Genomic DNA, 17,667 nt, shown 5'->3' on the forward strand with positions numbered 1-17,667 from the left:
AACTGGAAACGAGGAAAAGCAGCCAGCACCATGTGTCCAGCCATCTCCCCCAGAAAATGCTCCCTGGGGATCCCAGTTGGAGAATGGGCAGCTAAGGGGTTTCTCCCTGTGAAGTTTGTTGCACAGGGAAATCACCCATTTTGCAACAGCCACACTGTGGAATGGGAAGTGCTTAGCATCAAGAGATTCTTGCTCATGTTGCTTCTTGCTTAACAGTACTGTTAGTCAGCTTGAGAAGGAGGAAACAGCAGCTGCTGTGCAGCGGCACACCCAGATACCTCACTGGTATGAACTGTGAACAGAGTACGATGCTGGAACTCTACAACTTGCACTGGCTCCTGCATGGACCCACAATGGCAGCAGTGGCTATATTACACACATGCTGCAGTGCAGGAACTCTGAACATAATCAGTGTAAGTGCTGCTACGTGTCTAGGCAAACAGAGCCCAGGTACAACCCAAGGGAGCTGGAGAAAAGGTGCCCTGGACAACAGGGCCATGTCGGGTACACCCCTCAAAAGGGCAGTGGAGACAGCTCTACCCTCACTGTCTTCTGGCTGATCTTGCTGCAAAACCTATCTTTTCCCAAAGAATCCGCAGCGACTCCAAGGCACCAAGCTGACAAGTGAAGCAAAAAACAAGAGAGACTGTCCCCAATGGGGACATAACTCCATTCACAGCACTTCGGTACCCTGGGGAGACAAGTTTTAGGAGCAATGAAATACAGATGTGCAGGCCTCTCACCTCATCCTCTCCTGCTCCCGCCTCAGCCGCTCCTTCTCCTTTTCCACCTGTTCTGCCTGAGCTTTGAGTGCCTTCTCCCGCTCCTCCTTCTCCCGCGCTGCCCTCTTGAAATGCTCAAAGCTGTCGCTGGAGGACTTTGCTGTGGAGGATGGAGTCGTGAGGGGTTTCTGGACCAAGCTTGCCCAAGAACCCATGTTCTTTATTTTCAGATCCTGTGAAGTCAAGAAGGCATTAGTGTTGAACTGGGCCATAGCGAGCAGACAAAGCCTCCCAGCTAATGTTAACAGCACACAGTAGCATGATGAGTCTGGCACGAACATTAGTGCTAGGCATTATTGTTACGTTCAGACAGTCACAGTAAGAGGCCACAGAACTCCCTCAAAATCATTTGCAGAAGGGAACCTTCAGCACTTGTGACCTGTTTCAATCCAGCACAGACTGATAGTTACTGAAAGAGGAGGTTACTTATCTATAACTGGAGGTTCTTCGAGATGTGTGGTCCATATTTGTATCCCACTGAGGGGTTATGCATGCGAACCATGCGCCTGCAATCAGAGCATCTGAAAGTACTGTACATTGGTGCGTGCATGTGCCCTGGTTCACCTTGTGCTTCCAGCCAAGGTGATAAAGGGTGAGGCGAACCGGACCGTGCAGCCAGTTCCTTCTCCAACACGAATCAAACAGATGTGTAGCAGAGAGGAAGGAGGGTGGGAAGTGGAATACAGATAGGGACCACACATCTCAAAGAACCTCCAATTACATGCAAGTAACCTTCTCTTCTTCTTCTTCGAGTGATGATCCCTATTATTCCACTGGTGGTGATTTACAAGCAGTACCTAAGTCGGAAGAGGGTGCCAAGGATGAGGAAGGAATGGTTGTGTGGAGAACTGCCATCCAAAGCAGGCATCTGCTACCGAGTCCTGCACTAAGACAGTGTGCTGCAAAGGTGTGTAAGAACTCCAGGTGGCCGCTCTACATTGTCCTTAACTGAAAGGAGTCCACAGTCGAAGCCTGAGCTCTCGTGGAGTTAGCCTGCACCCCTGTGGGGATAGGTAGGCCTGACAGTTGGTAGCCAAGTGAAATGCAACCCGAAATCCATTTAGAGATCCTATAGGTGGAGATGACTTGTGCCCTGACTCTTTCTGCTACTGCAACATATACAGCCTAGAGGAATCCTGATTGGTTTTGTTCTCTGCATGCAACAGGTCAGAGCTCGTCAGACATTGAGGGAATGGAGTTGATGTTCCTCTGCAGATGGGGTGTGGTTTCAGGAAGAAAATAGGTGAGTGAACAGATTGATTGATGTGAAACTGGGAGACCACCTTTGGTAAAAAGCTGGGGTATAGATTTAGGGGAAAGAATCCTTCTCTAACACTATAAAAGGCGGGTCCTCTATCATAGCTTCAAGTTCACCAACCCTTTTCGCAGAAGTGATAGCACCAAGGAAAACAACTTTCATGGAAAGGAGGGACATAGAGCATGGTGGTAACAGTTCAAACTGTGGTTTCGTTAGCATGGAGAGAACTAGATTCAGGTAACCATTGGGGTGTGATCATTTGGATGGGAGAGGTTGTGATGAGGCCTTTCCAAAAATCTAGTGGTTAGTGGGTGTGAAAAGACAGTGCAACCTTCCACTGGACAGTAGAATGGGCTAATCACGGCCACGTGGACTCTCAAAGAGTTGAGACAAGACCTGATGACTTAAAGGACAGAACATAATCCAGGATCAAGGGGATCCCCATCAGTTCAGGCAGAAATACTTTTTGTTGGACCCAAGATAAGAAACATTTCCATTTGGCTCAGTAACATTATCTAGTGGAGTCCTTCCTGCTGCTGGAGAGGATGTCTTGCACAGCAGGAGAGCACGTGCACGCTAAAGCAAATGCCCATCCAAATACCATGTTCTGAGGTGGAGCTCATGTGGATTGGGACGCCTGATCTCGCTGTTGTACTGGGTCGGGAGATCGGGGAAGCTGTGGAGGGGCATTGATGAGCAGAATGATATGTAGAGGAGATTGGGAAACCGGAATTGCCTGAGCCAACAGGGGGTGATCAGAATGACCATCGCACTGTCTTGTTAGATCTTGCGCAGTACCTGAGGCAGGAGAGATAGAGGAGGGAAGGCGTAGTTGATTTGGTCTGACCAAGAGAGCAGGAGAGCATCACCAGGAGGGTGGTGACCGAGGCCTCCTCTGGAGCAGTAAGTGGTACATTTGCTGTTTGTTTGTGACATGAATAGGTCTCTGGTCAGGGTCCTCCATCAGGTGGAGGTGCTGTGTACTACTGAATTGTGAAGTTCCCTCTCATGGGAACTGCAAAATGTCTGCTGATCGAGTCCGAGACTACATTCTGTGTCCCTGGATGACAGCCTTCAGACAAGAGAATGTGGTGATTGATGCACCAATTGCAGAGACTGTGCATAGAACGGCCCATCATGTTCCTGTTATAGAAAACAGCAGTAGTGTCTGACATGAGGAGACCGTGATGGGAGTGAATAAACAGAAGAAACGATTGGCATGCCTTTCTTACAGCTCTGAGTTCCAGGATATTTATGTATCAGAGGGGTAGCTGTGTTAGTCTGGATCTGTAAAAGCAGCAAAGAGTCCTGTGGCACCTTATAGACTAACAGACATTTTGGAGCATGAGCTTTCGTGGGTGAACACCCACTTCGTTGGATGCATGTAGTGGAAATTTCCAGGGGCAGGTATATATGTGCAAGCAAGAAGCAGGTTAATTCAATCAGGGAGGATGAGGCCCTCTTCTAGCAGCTGAGGTGTGAAAACCAAGGAAGGAGAAACTGGTTCTGTAGTTGGCTAGCCATTCACAGTCTTTGTTTAATTGTGAGCTGATGGTGTCAAATTTGCAGATGAACTGAAGCTCAGCAGTTTCTCTTTGAAGTCTGGTCTTGAAGTTTTTTTGCTGCAGGATGGCCACCTTAAGATCTGCTATTGTGTGGCCAGGGAGGTTGAAGTGCTCTCCTACAGGTTTTTGTATATTGCCATTCCTAATATCTGACACCTCAGCTGCTAGAAGAGGGCCTCATCCTCCCTGACTGAACTAACCTCGTTATCTCTAGTCTGCTTCTTGCTTGCATATATATACCTGCCCCTGGAAATTTCCACTACATGCATCCGACGAAGTGGGTATTCACCCATGAAAGCTCATGCTCCAAAACATCCGTTAGTCTATAAGGTGCCACAGGATATTTATGTACATCCTGGATTCTTGGGGAGAGCACGTGATCTGTGCTCATTTATGTGGGCTCTTCAGCCTATCAGGGATGCATTGGTGATGATCGTCTTGTCTGGTAGGAGAGAAGGAAGGCAACCCGCAAGCATACATGACATGGCTCTGACCATCATAGGAGGGATGACAGCATGAAATCCAGGGAGTGACGATTTGGTGAGTAAACGTACTGGAGCCACAATTCAAGGCAGCAAAGGTGGAGTTGTGCAAATGGGGTCACATATGTACACAAAAACCATGTGGCCCAGGAGGGACAGGCAAATTCTGGCTTGTACATAATGATTGCTCATGATGTGAGCACTGTCTGGAACCCATCTTTCAGTAAGCAGGCCCGTACTGTGTCCAAACTGATGATAGCTCCTGTGAAGTCCAGAGAATTCGTGGGGTCTAGGATTAGATTTCTCAACGCTGATGTGGACTCCAAGGGATGAAAGGAAGTTGAGCAACATGGAGGTTGATGCTTGGGCTTCTTGCCTGGATCGTGAAATCAGAAGCCAGCCTAATGTCTGACATAGGCTGCCAAGATGGAAAAAACTTTGCGGAAGACTTGGAGTGGTGGCTATTCTGAAGGGGAGCACCCTGTACTGCAAATAGTGGGTGCCCACTATGAATCTCAGGAAATGTCTGTGGGATGGATGGATATCAATGTGAAAATAAGCAACTTTCATATTGAGAACCGTAAATCACATGCCCTTTTCTATGGATAGGATAATCGCTGCCAGCATGACCATATAAAACTTGTGAATGAACCAACAGATGTCGGAGATTGAGGATTGGTCCCCACTTACCCTTCTTCTTGGGTATCAAGAAGTAAGTTGAGTAAAACCCTGTTCCCTGGTATTGTGTGTGTGTGTGTGTTCTGCTGCTCCCTGTTGTAATAAGGAGTTCAACATTTGGGTGAGAATGCTGTAGTGAGAGCGGTCCTTGAAGAGAGACAGGGAGGGGGGTCTTGGAGAAGGTAATTCGATGAACTCGATCGCATGACCCTGGTGGATGATGTTCAACACCCATTTGTCTATTATCATCAGACTCCAACCGTGGGAAAAGACTGCTAAATGACCCCTAATGGGGGTGTGTGTGGTTGTGAGGTGGCAGGCATACTTGTTGGCAGCTCTGGGAATCGCCTCAGAAATACTTCTTGGTTGGAGGTTGTAGCTGTGATGTTGAAGCTTGCAGAGGAGGTCCAGGAGGAGGCAAGATAGCTGTGCCTTTTGATGCTTCCAGGGGGTCTTTGAAGGCAAAATTGTGGGGACCTATAACACTGCTGGAATTTGAGCTCGGGGGCAAGAGCATAGACGCCCAGTGAACAAAGAGTGGCTCTGGAGTCGTTGAGGGAATACAGTGATTTATCTGTCTTTTGGTTAAAAGGATGGGATTCACCAAAAGCGAGGTCTTCAACAGTGTTATGTACCTCCCTTGGGAAAGGACAGTAACCTGTTCCGTAACGCATTCTTCGAGATGTGTTGCTCATATCTATTCCACAGTAGGTGTGTGTGCTCGCCATGTGCACCGTTGCCAGAAGCTTTCCCTCAGTAGTACTCGTAGAGGGTGTGCTGCTGCAACCCCTGGAGTGGTGCCTCTATAGCACGCTATAAGGAAGCCGCGCACTCCCCTCACCCTCAGTTCCTTCTTGCCAGATCAGCTCAGACACAGGGGAAGGAGGCTGGGATGTGGAATAGACATGAGCAGCACATCTCGAAGAATGCCAGTTACGGAACAGGTAACTGTCCTTTCTTCTAGTGCTTGCTCATGTGTATTCCACAGTAGGTGATTGCAAACTATGTCTGATGGAGGTGGGTAGGAGTTCACAGAGTCCCAGGCTGAAGCACAGCTCTGCCGAAAACAGCGTCATCCCTGGCGTGGGAGATGATCGCATAGTGCGACATGAACGTGTATACTGAGGACCAGGTGGCGGCTCTACAGATGTCCCGGATAGGGACATAGGCTACAAAGGCCGCCGCCAAGGCCTGAGCCCTTGTCAAGTAAGCCCTTACGATAGGTGGTGCAGGAACCCCTGCTAGGTCGTAGCATGTGTGGATGCTCAATGTAATCCACTGGGAAAGCCTCTGGATGGAGATCAGCTGACCCCTCATGCGCAACAAAGAGTTGCAAAGAGTTGCGGAACGGCTTAGTCTGATCCAGGTAAAAAGCCAGTGCTCTGCGCACATCGAGCATATGGAGGCAACACGTTCCTCGTTGGAGCCATGAGGTTTAGGGCACAGGATAGGCAGGAAGATGTCCTGGATTATGTGAAAAGCGGAGACCACCTTCGGGAGGTATCCCAGGTGCGGGTGGAGCTGAACCTTGTCTTTGTGAAAGACTGTGTAAGGGGGAGGTCGCAGGTCAGGGCCCTGAGCTCCGAGACCCACCGGGCTGACGTGATGGCCACGAGGAAGGCCACCTTCCATGAAAGGTGAGACCATAAGCATGTGGCCAAGGGTTTGAAGGGTTGCCCCGTGAGGCGGGATAACATCAAATTTAGATCCCACTGAAGGAAAGGGGTTCTAGCATAAGGAAAGGACTGGTCTAGCCCTTTGAGGAAATGCCTGGTCATGGCATGGGAGAAAACCGAGCAGCCCTGGACCGGCAGATGGAATGCTGAAATAGCTGCCAGGTGCACCCTGATGATGGAGGAAGGACCAGGCCTTGAGTTCTAAGGTGAAGGAGGTACTCAAGGATAAGTTGGAGCAGGGCAGACATTGGGGAAGTACCCAGCTTACCTGCCCACCTGGAGAATCTGGACCACTTCGCCAGGTAGGCTCGGCACGTGGATGGCTTTCTACTTTCGAGGAGGACACGTCTGACCCCTTCTGAACACCTTCTCTCCTCTGCATCTAGCCATTGATCAGCCATGCTGTCAAATGGAGGGTGGCCAGATTGCGTTGGAGGCGATGGCTCTGGTCCTAGGAGAGTGGTCTGTGATGGGATGTTAGATGGGGTGAGATCTGAGTTACTACAGAGAATTCTTTCCTGGGTGCTGGCTGGTGAGTCTTGCCCATGTGCTCAGGGTTTAACTGGTCGCCATATTTGGGGTCAGGAAGGAATTTTCCTCAGGGCAGATTGGCAGAGGCCCTGGAGGTTTTTTGCCTTCCTCTGCAGCATGGGGCACAGGTCACTTGCTGGAGGATTCTCTGCAGTATGAGGTCTTCAAACCACAATTTGAGGACTTCTGTAACTCAGACATAGGTTAGGGGTTTGTTACAGGAGTGGGTGGGTGAGATTCTGTGGCCTGCATTGTGCAGGAGGTCAGACTAGATGATCATAATGGTCCCTTCTGACCTTAAAGTCTATGAGGTCTGGGCGGAGCGGCAATGGCTGTGGTGGGTCCATGAGCAAGCCCGGGAGGGTCCCGTACCAATGTTGCCAGGACCAAGATGGGGCAATCAGGAGGACATGCGCCTTGTCCATTTTCACTTTCTCCAGGACCTTGCCAATGAGGGGAAACGGGGGAAAGGCATAAAGGAGTTGCCCCAACCATGACAGGAGGAAGGCATCTGAGATAGCGTTCCTCCCCATGCACCCCCCCCTCCCCGGAACAGAACCTGTGGCAACGGCAGTTCTGTCGGGTTGCAAACAGGCCTACTTGGGGAGTGCCCCACGCTTGGAAGAGCTGGTGAGTGACTTCCGAGTGGAGTGACCACTTGTGCTGAGAGGAGAAAACCCTGCTCAAGTGATCGGGCCTGTGTGTTGTTGATGCCTGGCAGGTGGAAAGCCTTCAGGGAGATGTCGTGGGCTATACAGAACTCCCAGAGACTGAAGGCATCCAGGAAGAGGGCCAAGGACCTTGTCTCGCCTTGCCTGTTGATGTAAAACATCGCAGCGGTGTTATCCATGAGTACTCTGACCACCTTGCAGGGCAGCTGTGAGCTGAACGCCACAAAGGCTAAGTGGGTAGCCCTCAGTTCCCTGACGTTTATGTGAAGGAACATCCCTTGGGTCTGTGAGTTCCCTATGAGGGCCCCTCAACCCAGGTCCGACGCATCGGGACATTAGGTCTTGTGACGGGGTTGAGTCCCGGAAGGGAATTCCCTGGAGCATATTGGCCAGGCAGGACCACTGTTGCAGTGTGGCGATCACTCGTGCCGGTATCAAGAGGACCTTGTCCCGTTTGTCCCGGGCCTGGGAGAACTCAGGGCCAACCAGAGTTGAAGGGGCCTCATCCGAAGCCTGGCGTGGCGGACTATGTATGTGTACGCCGCCATGTGGCCCAGGAGCCGCAGGCATGCCCTGGCCGTGGTGATGGGGAACTCCGTGACCGAGGCTATAAGCCGCTTCAGGGTCTGGAACCTGTCCAGGGGAAGGGAGGCTGTGGCGTTGGAGGCATCCAGGAGAGCGCCTATGAATTCTATGCACTGCACCGGAACCAACGTTGACTTGACCTTGTTTACGAAGAGGCCTAGGTTAGCACACATAGCCAAGAGCAGGTTCACGTGGTTCTGTACCTGGGACCGCGAGCTGCCCTTTAGCAGTCAGTCATCGAGGTAGAGGAATAGCTGTACTCCTCAGTGTCTGAGGTAGGCCACCACTACCGCCATATGCTTCATGAATACCCTGGGTGCGGTGGATAGGCCAAACGGGAGGACCATAAATTGGTAGTGGTCTTGTCCCACTAGGAAACGGGGGAAGCGTCTGTGCCCCTCGAATATATGGATATGGAAGTATACGTCCTGAAGATCCAGGGCCACATACCAATCGCCAGGGTCCAGAGCAAGTATGATATCCGCCAGAGAGTCCATGCGGAACCAGCATTTTGCCATGAACCGACTGAGGTGTCTCAGATCCAGGATGGGCCTGAGCCCCCATTTTGCCTTGGGGATCAGGAAGTAACGAGAGTAAAACCCTTTCCCCTGGAACTCCGCCGGAAGCTTCTCCAAAGCTCCCAAGCTGAGGAGCCAACCCACTTCCTGCTGTAGCAGGGGTAAATGCGACAGATCCCCCTTGCCGTCCAAGGGAGAGGAGGTGGAAGGCCGGGGGTGAGACAAATTGTAGCACGTAACCCTGGGAAATGGTGCTGAGGACCCATTGGTCCGATGTTATTCGGGACCATTCCATACGGAACGCACACAAGCGTTTGCCGAAGGCAAACTATTGGTAGGAGGGTCCTCTTGGGGATCACCGGGGTCCCTCCTGCAACCAATAAAAATCGCCTCTTGCCCTGCTGTTTGCCCCTGGAGAGCCCAGGCTGCGGGGCAGAGCAAGACTGCCTCTGAGGTCGCCTCTTTTGGGTCTTGGACCTCTTGTAGGCGGGCTCGTATCTCAGCTGGGGTGCAGGGATGGAGGCTTGGATCTTAGGCTTGTCCTTGGGTGGGACATAGAGCCCGAGGGTTTGAAGGGTAGTACGTGAGCCTTCATGCCATGGAGCCTCATGTCTGTTTGTTCTGCGAACAGGTCCTTCCAGTCAAAGAGAAGATCCTACATCACAGACTGCGCCTCTGCAGAGAGCCCAGACAGCAGTAGCCACGATGCCCTGCGCATGGACACAGCAGAGGCCATGGACCGAGCAGCTGTGTCAGCTGCATCCGCTGCCACCTGCAGAGCAGCCTTGGCGAAGGCAGCATCCTCCTCCATCGGCACCTTAAAATCCTTCCTTTCGTGCTCCAGAAGGGGGAGCTCAAATTTCAGCAGTGACCCCCACAAGTTGAACTCATACTGACTGAGGATGGCCTAGTGGTTGGCTACCCAAAGCTGTCCGTCGAATAAAGCTTCTGGCCAAACGAGTCCAGTCTTTTAGAGTCTTTATTTTTGGATGTGGGTCCTGGTTGACCCTGTCTTTCCCTATGATTTACGGACTCCACCACTAGGGAGTTGGGGGCCAGGTGAGTATAAAGGTATTCATGCCCTTTTGTGGGCACAAAGTATTTGCGCTCTGCCTTTTTCCAATATTAGGGCGAGGGAGGCTGGAGTTCGCCAAAAGGCACTGGAGAGGTTAGCCACTCCTTCGTGCAGCAGGAGGGCAACTCTGCCCGGTACCGAGCATGAGAGTATGTTAAACAGTGAGTCTGAGGGTCCCTCCATCTCCTCAGCTTGCAGTTGGAGATTGGATGCAACTCGCTTTAGTAGCTCCTAATGAGCCCTGAAGTCCTCTTGCAGTGTGGAGGTGGGTGGGGCTGCAATTTTGTCATCTGGTGCAGGGGAGGGGGCCGGTACGGGGCTCTGCACGTCGGCTGGTGCCACGGGATCCATCCCTTGGTCGGACTCCTCGTGTGGTGCCGAGGATCCATGACCTGCTGATATATCCCTCGAGGGTCTGGATAGTGCAGCTGAAGGGGCCTCCAATGCCCCTGCTATTGACCAAAGGCCTTGCTGGGCGTGAACGGGGAGCTAGGGTGTCCACTGGTACCACTGGCCTTGCCACGGGGCCCCTTGCCATTGACCCTGGTGCAGCACCGGCAACACTAGCTGGTCGGGTTGGCCCGGTTGAGTCTTATGGCGCTGCGTGTAGGTCAAGGTTGGTGTTACCAATGACCTATCAGTGCCGTGGGAGCAGTAGGAGCGGTGGTACCGAAAGTGATGTCTGCCACGGGATCAGGACTCCAATGTTGACGAACGGTGCTGCCTTGATCTGCTACTCCTTGAGATGCTTCGACGCCTGGATGCGCAACAACACGGCGTTGGTGATCCCCGCCAGGAGTTGTGGGCATGGTGCCTTGAGGTGAGAGAGCTGGAGTGTGACCCACGACAGTGCCTGTGTTGGGATTGGCTTTGGTATCTCCTCCGAGAATGGCAGCGTCTACAACGTCTGCCCCTGTCCCACCGATACTCTGTACTCTGCGTGGAGCAGTGCCTGGAACTCTGCTCTGATAGCACCCGACCAGACAACCTGTTGGGCAACGAAAGCGGAGGCTGTGTCCTGACAGGACACTGAGCGGTGAACGGGTCCGAGAGAGATCCCCTGACCAGGATCGGCGTCAGGTCAGTGTCGACTGTTGAGAGCCCAGTGGCGGTTTGCCTCTGGAGTGGGGTCTGGGTGCTGGCGGTGCCCTGGGCACCTGCAAAGTCATAATGTCCTTGGCTGCCTCCCGGAGAGGCCTGAGTCAACTCAACCGGGCTGCTCTGCTCAACCTGAGTCAGAGCTCTAGAGGCCAGGGGGCAGGGGAAGAACTGCGGCTGCCCGACGTGGGTCTAACATCACTTCTTGCTTTCTCTCGACACCTTTGAGGGGATAGGGCCTCTCTCTGCTTCTTGGACGTGGAGAGGTGCCAGCCACCGGAAGGTGCCGGGAGATCACTGTGCACTGAAGACGAAGCGCCCGGTGCTGATTCCGCTTGGTGCACCGGAGTTGGGGTCAGTGCCGACTCCATGAGAAGGGCTTGAAGTCTCTCTCTTTTTCAGTTCTGGGTTCAAAGCACCTGCAGATCTTACAGCGGTCGCTGATGTGAAATTCGCCCAAGCAGCAGAGATAGTTGACATGCGGGTCACTTCTAGGCATTGAACGCCTGCAAGACTCACACAATTTAAACCCTGGGGCCTGGAGCATGCTGAAACTTTATTGAACTAACACAGGTACTACTAACAACAAAACAAGTTCTGGTACGAGCTGCTGCAAAGCCAGAACAAGTAGTTCTGATGCACCATCACTGGCGGCAAGAAGGAACGGAGGGTGGGGGGAGTGAGCAGTTCCCCTTACAGCGCGCTATAGAGACGCCACTCTAGAGGTTGCAGCAGCACTGCCCCTACGGGTACTGCTTAGGGGAAAACTTCCGGCACTGGTGCACATGGCAAGCACGCACACCTACTGTGGAATACACATGAGCAAGCTCTCGAAGAAGAAACCAGAGGAATGGAGCCAAGACATTCTACATATAACTATGGCCGTAGCCATGGCCCTGCAAGAGGTATCTGCTGCCTCTACCCCCAGTTGGAGGGCTATTCTGGCTATTAGCTTCCCTTCCTCAATAAATGCCTGACAGCAAGCCCAATCGTGTTGTGGCAGGCTATCAGTAAATTCCCGGCACTTCCTGTAATCCAGGAAGTTGCACTTGACTAGTAATGCCTGAGAGTTCACAATACAGAATTGAAGGTTGGCTAAGGAAAATACCTTGCATCCCAAAAAGTCCAAATGTTTGCCCTCCTTATCAGCAGATGCAGATTGAGAGTGCTGTTGCTTTGCTTGTGCAGTCGTTGCCTGGACAACTAGGGTGTTTGGAGGAGGATGCAAAAAATAAAAAAATAAAGTGAGGGGGGAGATCTCAGAGCCCTTAGCAAGAATGTAATGCTTTTCGGCCCCTCTGGGGTAGCCATACATGTGGGAGAGGTGTGCCACATGGTCCTGGCAGGCTCCAGAATAGCCTCAGTAATAGGCACTGCAATTGTGACTGGTCCCGGGGTCCTAGATTTCTTCCAGCAGAAACTGGAGTTCCCTTGAGAATCTCTGCAACAGTTCCTTGAAATTGTCTGAAGCCATTCAGAGGTGTAGGGGATGCTGCAGTCACTGCTTCATCCGGAGATGAAGAGGGAAAATTTACCAATTCTGGCAGCACCGCCAGGACCAGACTGAGGTGTTCGTCCTCTACCAACAGATCCAAGAGTCTGCTAGAAGAAGCCTTTAAGCAGGAGGCAGGCAAAACGTTCCGTGGACCAGGCTGGTTCCAAGGGGGGGGTATTGGGACCAAGTCTCCAGTATAGCCAGATCCAAGGAAGATTGTGGTGGCCCCCACGGTACCAGTGGCTCTGAGGCCGTTGAAATGGTGGATGCTGCCATGGATGTAGCAGTCTCTGTGAAGACACGTACGGGTGATAGGACATAGCTGGTTCCGATTCTTCAGAGGAGAAAGCAGACTGGTTCAAATAGTGGTACTGTCAGAACTGGCGGAAGAGTGTAGACCATCAGAGCAGATGGTGAGAGGACCTGTACTGGGGATGTATCCTGAGGTGGAGAAACCCTCTCTCTAAAGGTGGAAGGGCTGGCTGGCTGGAGTGACTCTGAGTCCAGCAAGGCGAACATGTCCTAGGGTTCAGGTACAATTCTAGATCTCTCCAGTGTCACAGGCACTCTTTACCTGGGCTCATATCTGTGCCGGTGGCATGGACTTTCCCAGAACAGGAGGAGTCCATGTCTTGCGGAGGGTTGGTGATGATTGTACTGTTGGACAGGTGCTTGGAACTACCAGATTCCATTGCTTGTGGGACTTCTTCACATGCCTATGGGATTTAGTGAGAGTTCCATCCCCATGGCTCGAACCCAATTCTTTGGCTTTGAGGAAGACTTAGTATCATGCTTATGGGTATGCATCCTTACCTCCCAATTAGACGTCACCATAGGTTTGTAGGGGTGGTTCTGCCATACTGGCTTTGGTTGTGGTAATGGCAGGTGCACGTTCCTCGCTGATTCAGGCTGATACACAGGGGGAGTTTCTCTGCCTGGGTCCGAGTGAGGCCTCATGGCAAGCTTCATGTGGTGCTTTTGGAAGCAGAGGATCTAGTCTTTTTTGGTGTGGCTGAGAAAGAATTGGCAAATACTGCATCTGGATGTGATATGAGCTTCCCCCAAGCAGCAGGGACAGTATTGGGTTCATCACTGATGGAGAAGCAGCACGGGCACGAGGCGCAGAGTCTGATGCCCAGAATCCTGGCCATAGTCCAGTACCTGCACATTGGTACTGGGTGGTGTGTTGGATGAAGAAAAAAACAAGCCCCAATCTTATCTTAACTAAGTGCTAAAACTGCAGTAAAAACTGTAATAAACTGTCAAGTATCAGAGGGGTAGCCGTGTTAGTCTGGATCTGTAAAAGCAGCAGAGAGTCTTGTGGCACCTTATAGACTAACAGATGAAAGCTCATGCTCCAATACATCTGTTAGTCTATAAGGTGCCCCAAAACTCTTTGCTGCTTGTAATAAACTGGTAAAACTATCATAAAACTGGCTAAAACTATGTACAACTATCTTAATTAAAGATGCACCAGAGAGGAGGACATTGAAAGTTCCAACCTGAACCATGCGGCAGTGAGAAGAACTGGAGATGCATTTGGTCAGCCCCTCCCTTTAACACCTTAGATGAAGCACAAGGTGAGCCAGAGCACATGAAAGGACCAACAGACACTACTTTCAAATTCTACAACTCTGGGCACATGGTGTTGTTCATGGCTTAACCCATCAGTGGAACATAAATAGGGACTATTACTTGAAGAAGGTGATGTTACCATCTGAAGGCTGTTCACAGTGGCATGTATGAAATGAGTTGGTAGTCTCACTTTATGGCTCCTGGTTCCTGTATTGTCAAACCATCACATCTGTGCCTGCTATTTGTGGTCAGAAGTGTAGGGCTGAATGAGTAACAAAGACTGAGCTCCCCTCCCACGCACAGAGAGTCCCCTCTGCATCCCAGTGACACAGGTGGAAGACGCTTGCCCTGCTGTGCCCAGGCTGTTCCTGATCTGCAGATAGAAGCCATCAGTTCTTACAGCTCTCAGACAGGCCAAACTCTCTTGTACAATCACTAACATTAAAAAATTGGGCCCAAACCTACATGAAGCAGTGAGGCTAATGGTGTCCCCCCAGCCACAACACTTGCATACTCTGTGAACCAAGAGTTCTCAGGGGAAGCTCAACTAATTACTATAGGGACTGATCCTTGAACTGGGACTCCAAGGATATTCCAGCACCCATACAAATATGAGCTAGGCTACACTGATGGCAATGTCATTCTTTAGCTCCCAAGCAGCCACTGCACCCGAATAAGCCATCTCTCACAGCACTGGTGCACCCAGCGCTGAACATCTCAAACACTTCACAACCTTTCCCCTGCAATGCGCAGGGCAGGTATCATCTCATCATTTTAGAAATGGAGACACTGAAGCTCACAGGTGAAAGCTGTTGCCCTCTGAGCCTCATGTTTGTTTCCCCAGACCCCAAGCTGTGACCAGATGTGCCGAATTAATGGTATTTTAAGTGTTGTTACAGCCATGTGGGCCCTAGCATATGTGAGGTAATATATTTTATTGGACCAACTTCTGCTGGTGGAAGGTATAAGCTTTCAAGCTTCACAAAGCTCTTCTCCATGTCTTGGGAAGGAAGAAGTCTGAATTCCTTCTCCAGGCCTGAAAAGAGTTCTATGAAGCTTAAATGCTTGTACTTTCCACCAACAGAAGCTGGTTCAATAAAAGCTATTAACTCACCTACCATGTTTCAGTGTACTTTAGAATAGCTCTGTGCTTACTGGCTCTATGGCACACAGAGTTGCACTACCCTTGCAGGAGGCCAGGATAGCCCCCTGCTGGTAGAAGGATGCATCCACTGCATCCATTTTCTGCACCCAAAACAGACAGCATATTTCATTAACTCGGGCAACTGAAACGGTTACCAGTGGTGAGAGGGAAACATGAACACCCTTCCCATATGATGTGAAGAGCAAGGCCCAAGGAATGGACCCATGCATATTCCCCAAGTAATGAGACACCAGGCACATCTCCCATGGCCCAGTGCAGGACTGCGCACCAGTGTCTATTTGTTCAGTACAGTTAAAGGACTTTCCACCTTTTCCTTTATGTCACTAAGTGACCTAGTAGTAGATCACACTGCGAGTGAGCTTTGACTTTTGCTGCTACTCAGCTGGTATTTTATTTTGCATCCAGAATATTGAGTACTAATCCCCATAGCTCAGAAACCATTGCAGGGCACAGCATCAGGGAGAGAGAGAGCACTAAAACTAATTTACTCTTGTGAGCCTCACCCTGGTGTGAAGGGACAGGTCTGCTCAATCTGGGATAAGACATGAGGCCAAGTCCACTTCGAGGCATCCCAACCTGTGTCCTAAGCAGAAGAGGATGGGGGATCTAGCTGAGCAGATCAAACTGTTAGAGAAGGGACAGCTTTGGCCTAGAATTTTTAAGAGCTTTACACTGAGTTTAGCCTCTCCATATAGCTTAGAGTTCCTGTGCCCCATTCGCACAAAGAATATAGACCAAATGCTGGAGTGTAGGCAGGTCAGACCAGGCCACTAAACAACCCCTTCCCCCAAACCGACTGCATCCGGTTACCTGCAACTGTTACCTTTTTAGGGGCGACGGGTGTTTTCAGTTCCTGTTTTTGTCTGTCTTTGTCCTGTACTCCAGGTGGTGGCACATTCTGTTCAGGGGGTCTGATTACAGGCCGCCCACCCTCCATTGGTTTCATTTCTGTTCCTGAAACACACACACACACCACGGTAAGGGTAAAAGACCATTCCTGCAGGCTACCAGGGTATCTGAGCATTTAGGGAGTAATCCTGTCCCTTCCTTCCTCACTGTCGAGGGCAGGCCAATAGATTGAGGTGTAGACTCTCAGGCTTTCACCATGCTGAGCAGTCCATTTCTCCATCTCAGCCTTCAAAGGGAAACATACTAGTCCATGTTACACCTAAAATACACATTTCAACACTAACAGTGAAGGGGTTCCAACTCACTTTGCTGGATATGTGCAGGGGGTTTGATGCTCTCTGGGTGCTTGGGAGGTTCCTGTCGCAACGTGGGGCTGAATGTTTCGTTTCGGATGACTGGTGAATGCATCTTCTCTTCCTTTGCTGCCATGGGCTGGGATTGCACGACAGAGGGTGCTCTCAGCTCCTGCCACGTTAGCACATTGAGATGGATCAGTCACTATCCAAACACCTTCCTTGACGTTAGTCCACCCACATCCACAGAGCCAGTAACATCCTGAACAATCCACCAAGAGGGTCCCACAATGGGGTTGGCCTAGCCTCTAATGCATGCTCATGGAGTGTGCACCATTGTGAGCATGTGCCCAAGCTACCCACACAGGCTGGGAACCATGTACTTTGAGAGCAGGCCATTTGGAACCCCACATTCAGGCTATGCCTTCCTTTACCTGTTTTTTTGGCTGTATATTTTGCTGAGGTGGTGACTGGTGGCCCAGACCCTGGAACTGGGGCATCTGTGGGGAATGCATCATGAGAGGGGAAGGCGCTTCCCTCAAGTGACCTGGAACAATTCAGCACCAGTCAGTTAACAGGTCATCACTATCATTTATCCAAACATTAACCAATGTGAGAACTCGTCCTTGAGTCAGATTGAGCAGCATGCAGGTTGAGTTTAACCCAGGTACACCTTACAGATATAGGAAGACTCCACACCAGTTTGGTAGTTTCTGTAGTCTAGTCCTACCCCTCAGTACTTCCAGGTGTCACATGGGCTGCACTGCCACACAGCATACAGGAATTTAGAAGCAACTTTAGGATTCTGTCATTCAGATCAGCACACAAACAGCCATACACTTAATTGCATCTATTTACTGTTCTCCATAAGCTTGCCAGACTTGCACTGAGTGGTATTCAGATAGGGGAAACCTTCCACTGGCCTTCTTACTGTCCGGTGTCAGGCCAGTGCCATTGTTGTCACAGGCACATTCACAATGCACAAGGGCTGTAGGTGACTGGGAAGTGAAAAGGATTTTGTTGGATTGCCTTTTGGATTTGGCCATGAAGCTTATGGACTTCATTCTGAGAAATGGAAAAACTCCATCCAAAACACATTCATATTTTAAAGAATTTGTAAGCTCCCCTGTGCAGTTTCTTCCACTGAATCACTGAACATCTGAGAATCACTGAACATTTACTATTTTAAAAAACTCTCCCCTTACATTTCTATGCCACAGGAGTCCCTGAAGACCTCTGTTCAGGAATCACACATGGACTTTAGGGCACAGAGGACTGAGAGAGCACCTGGCGACATCCATTTCATTTGCT

General features: G+C 50.7%; 1 protein-coding gene across 11 annotated transcripts in view; it reads right to left on the reverse strand.

Moving 5' to 3' along the window:
- Positions 1-17,667, reverse strand: part of BRD4 (bromodomain containing 4) — a 205,781-nt gene that overhangs the window by 2,404 nt on the left and 185,710 nt on the right. For all 11 annotated transcript variants that reach the window (XM_050925774.1, XM_050925767.1, XM_050925768.1 and 8 more), the window contains 4 exons: positions 16,791-16,903; positions 16,369-16,528; positions 15,978-16,108; positions 744-955 (listed from right to left, as the gene is read on the reverse strand). In XM_050925774.1, coding sequence (XP_050781731.1) covers positions 744-955; positions 15,978-16,108; positions 16,369-16,528; positions 16,791-16,903 — 616 coding nt within the window. The remainder of the gene's footprint in view (positions 1-743; positions 956-15,977; positions 16,109-16,368; positions 16,529-16,790; positions 16,904-17,667) is intronic.

This window comes from Gopherus flavomarginatus, chromosome 16 (genome assembly GCF_025201925.1).
Source record: "Gopherus flavomarginatus isolate rGopFla2 chromosome 16, rGopFla2.mat.asm, whole genome shotgun sequence".
NCBI lineage: Eukaryota > Metazoa > Chordata > Testudines > Testudinidae > Gopherus > Gopherus flavomarginatus.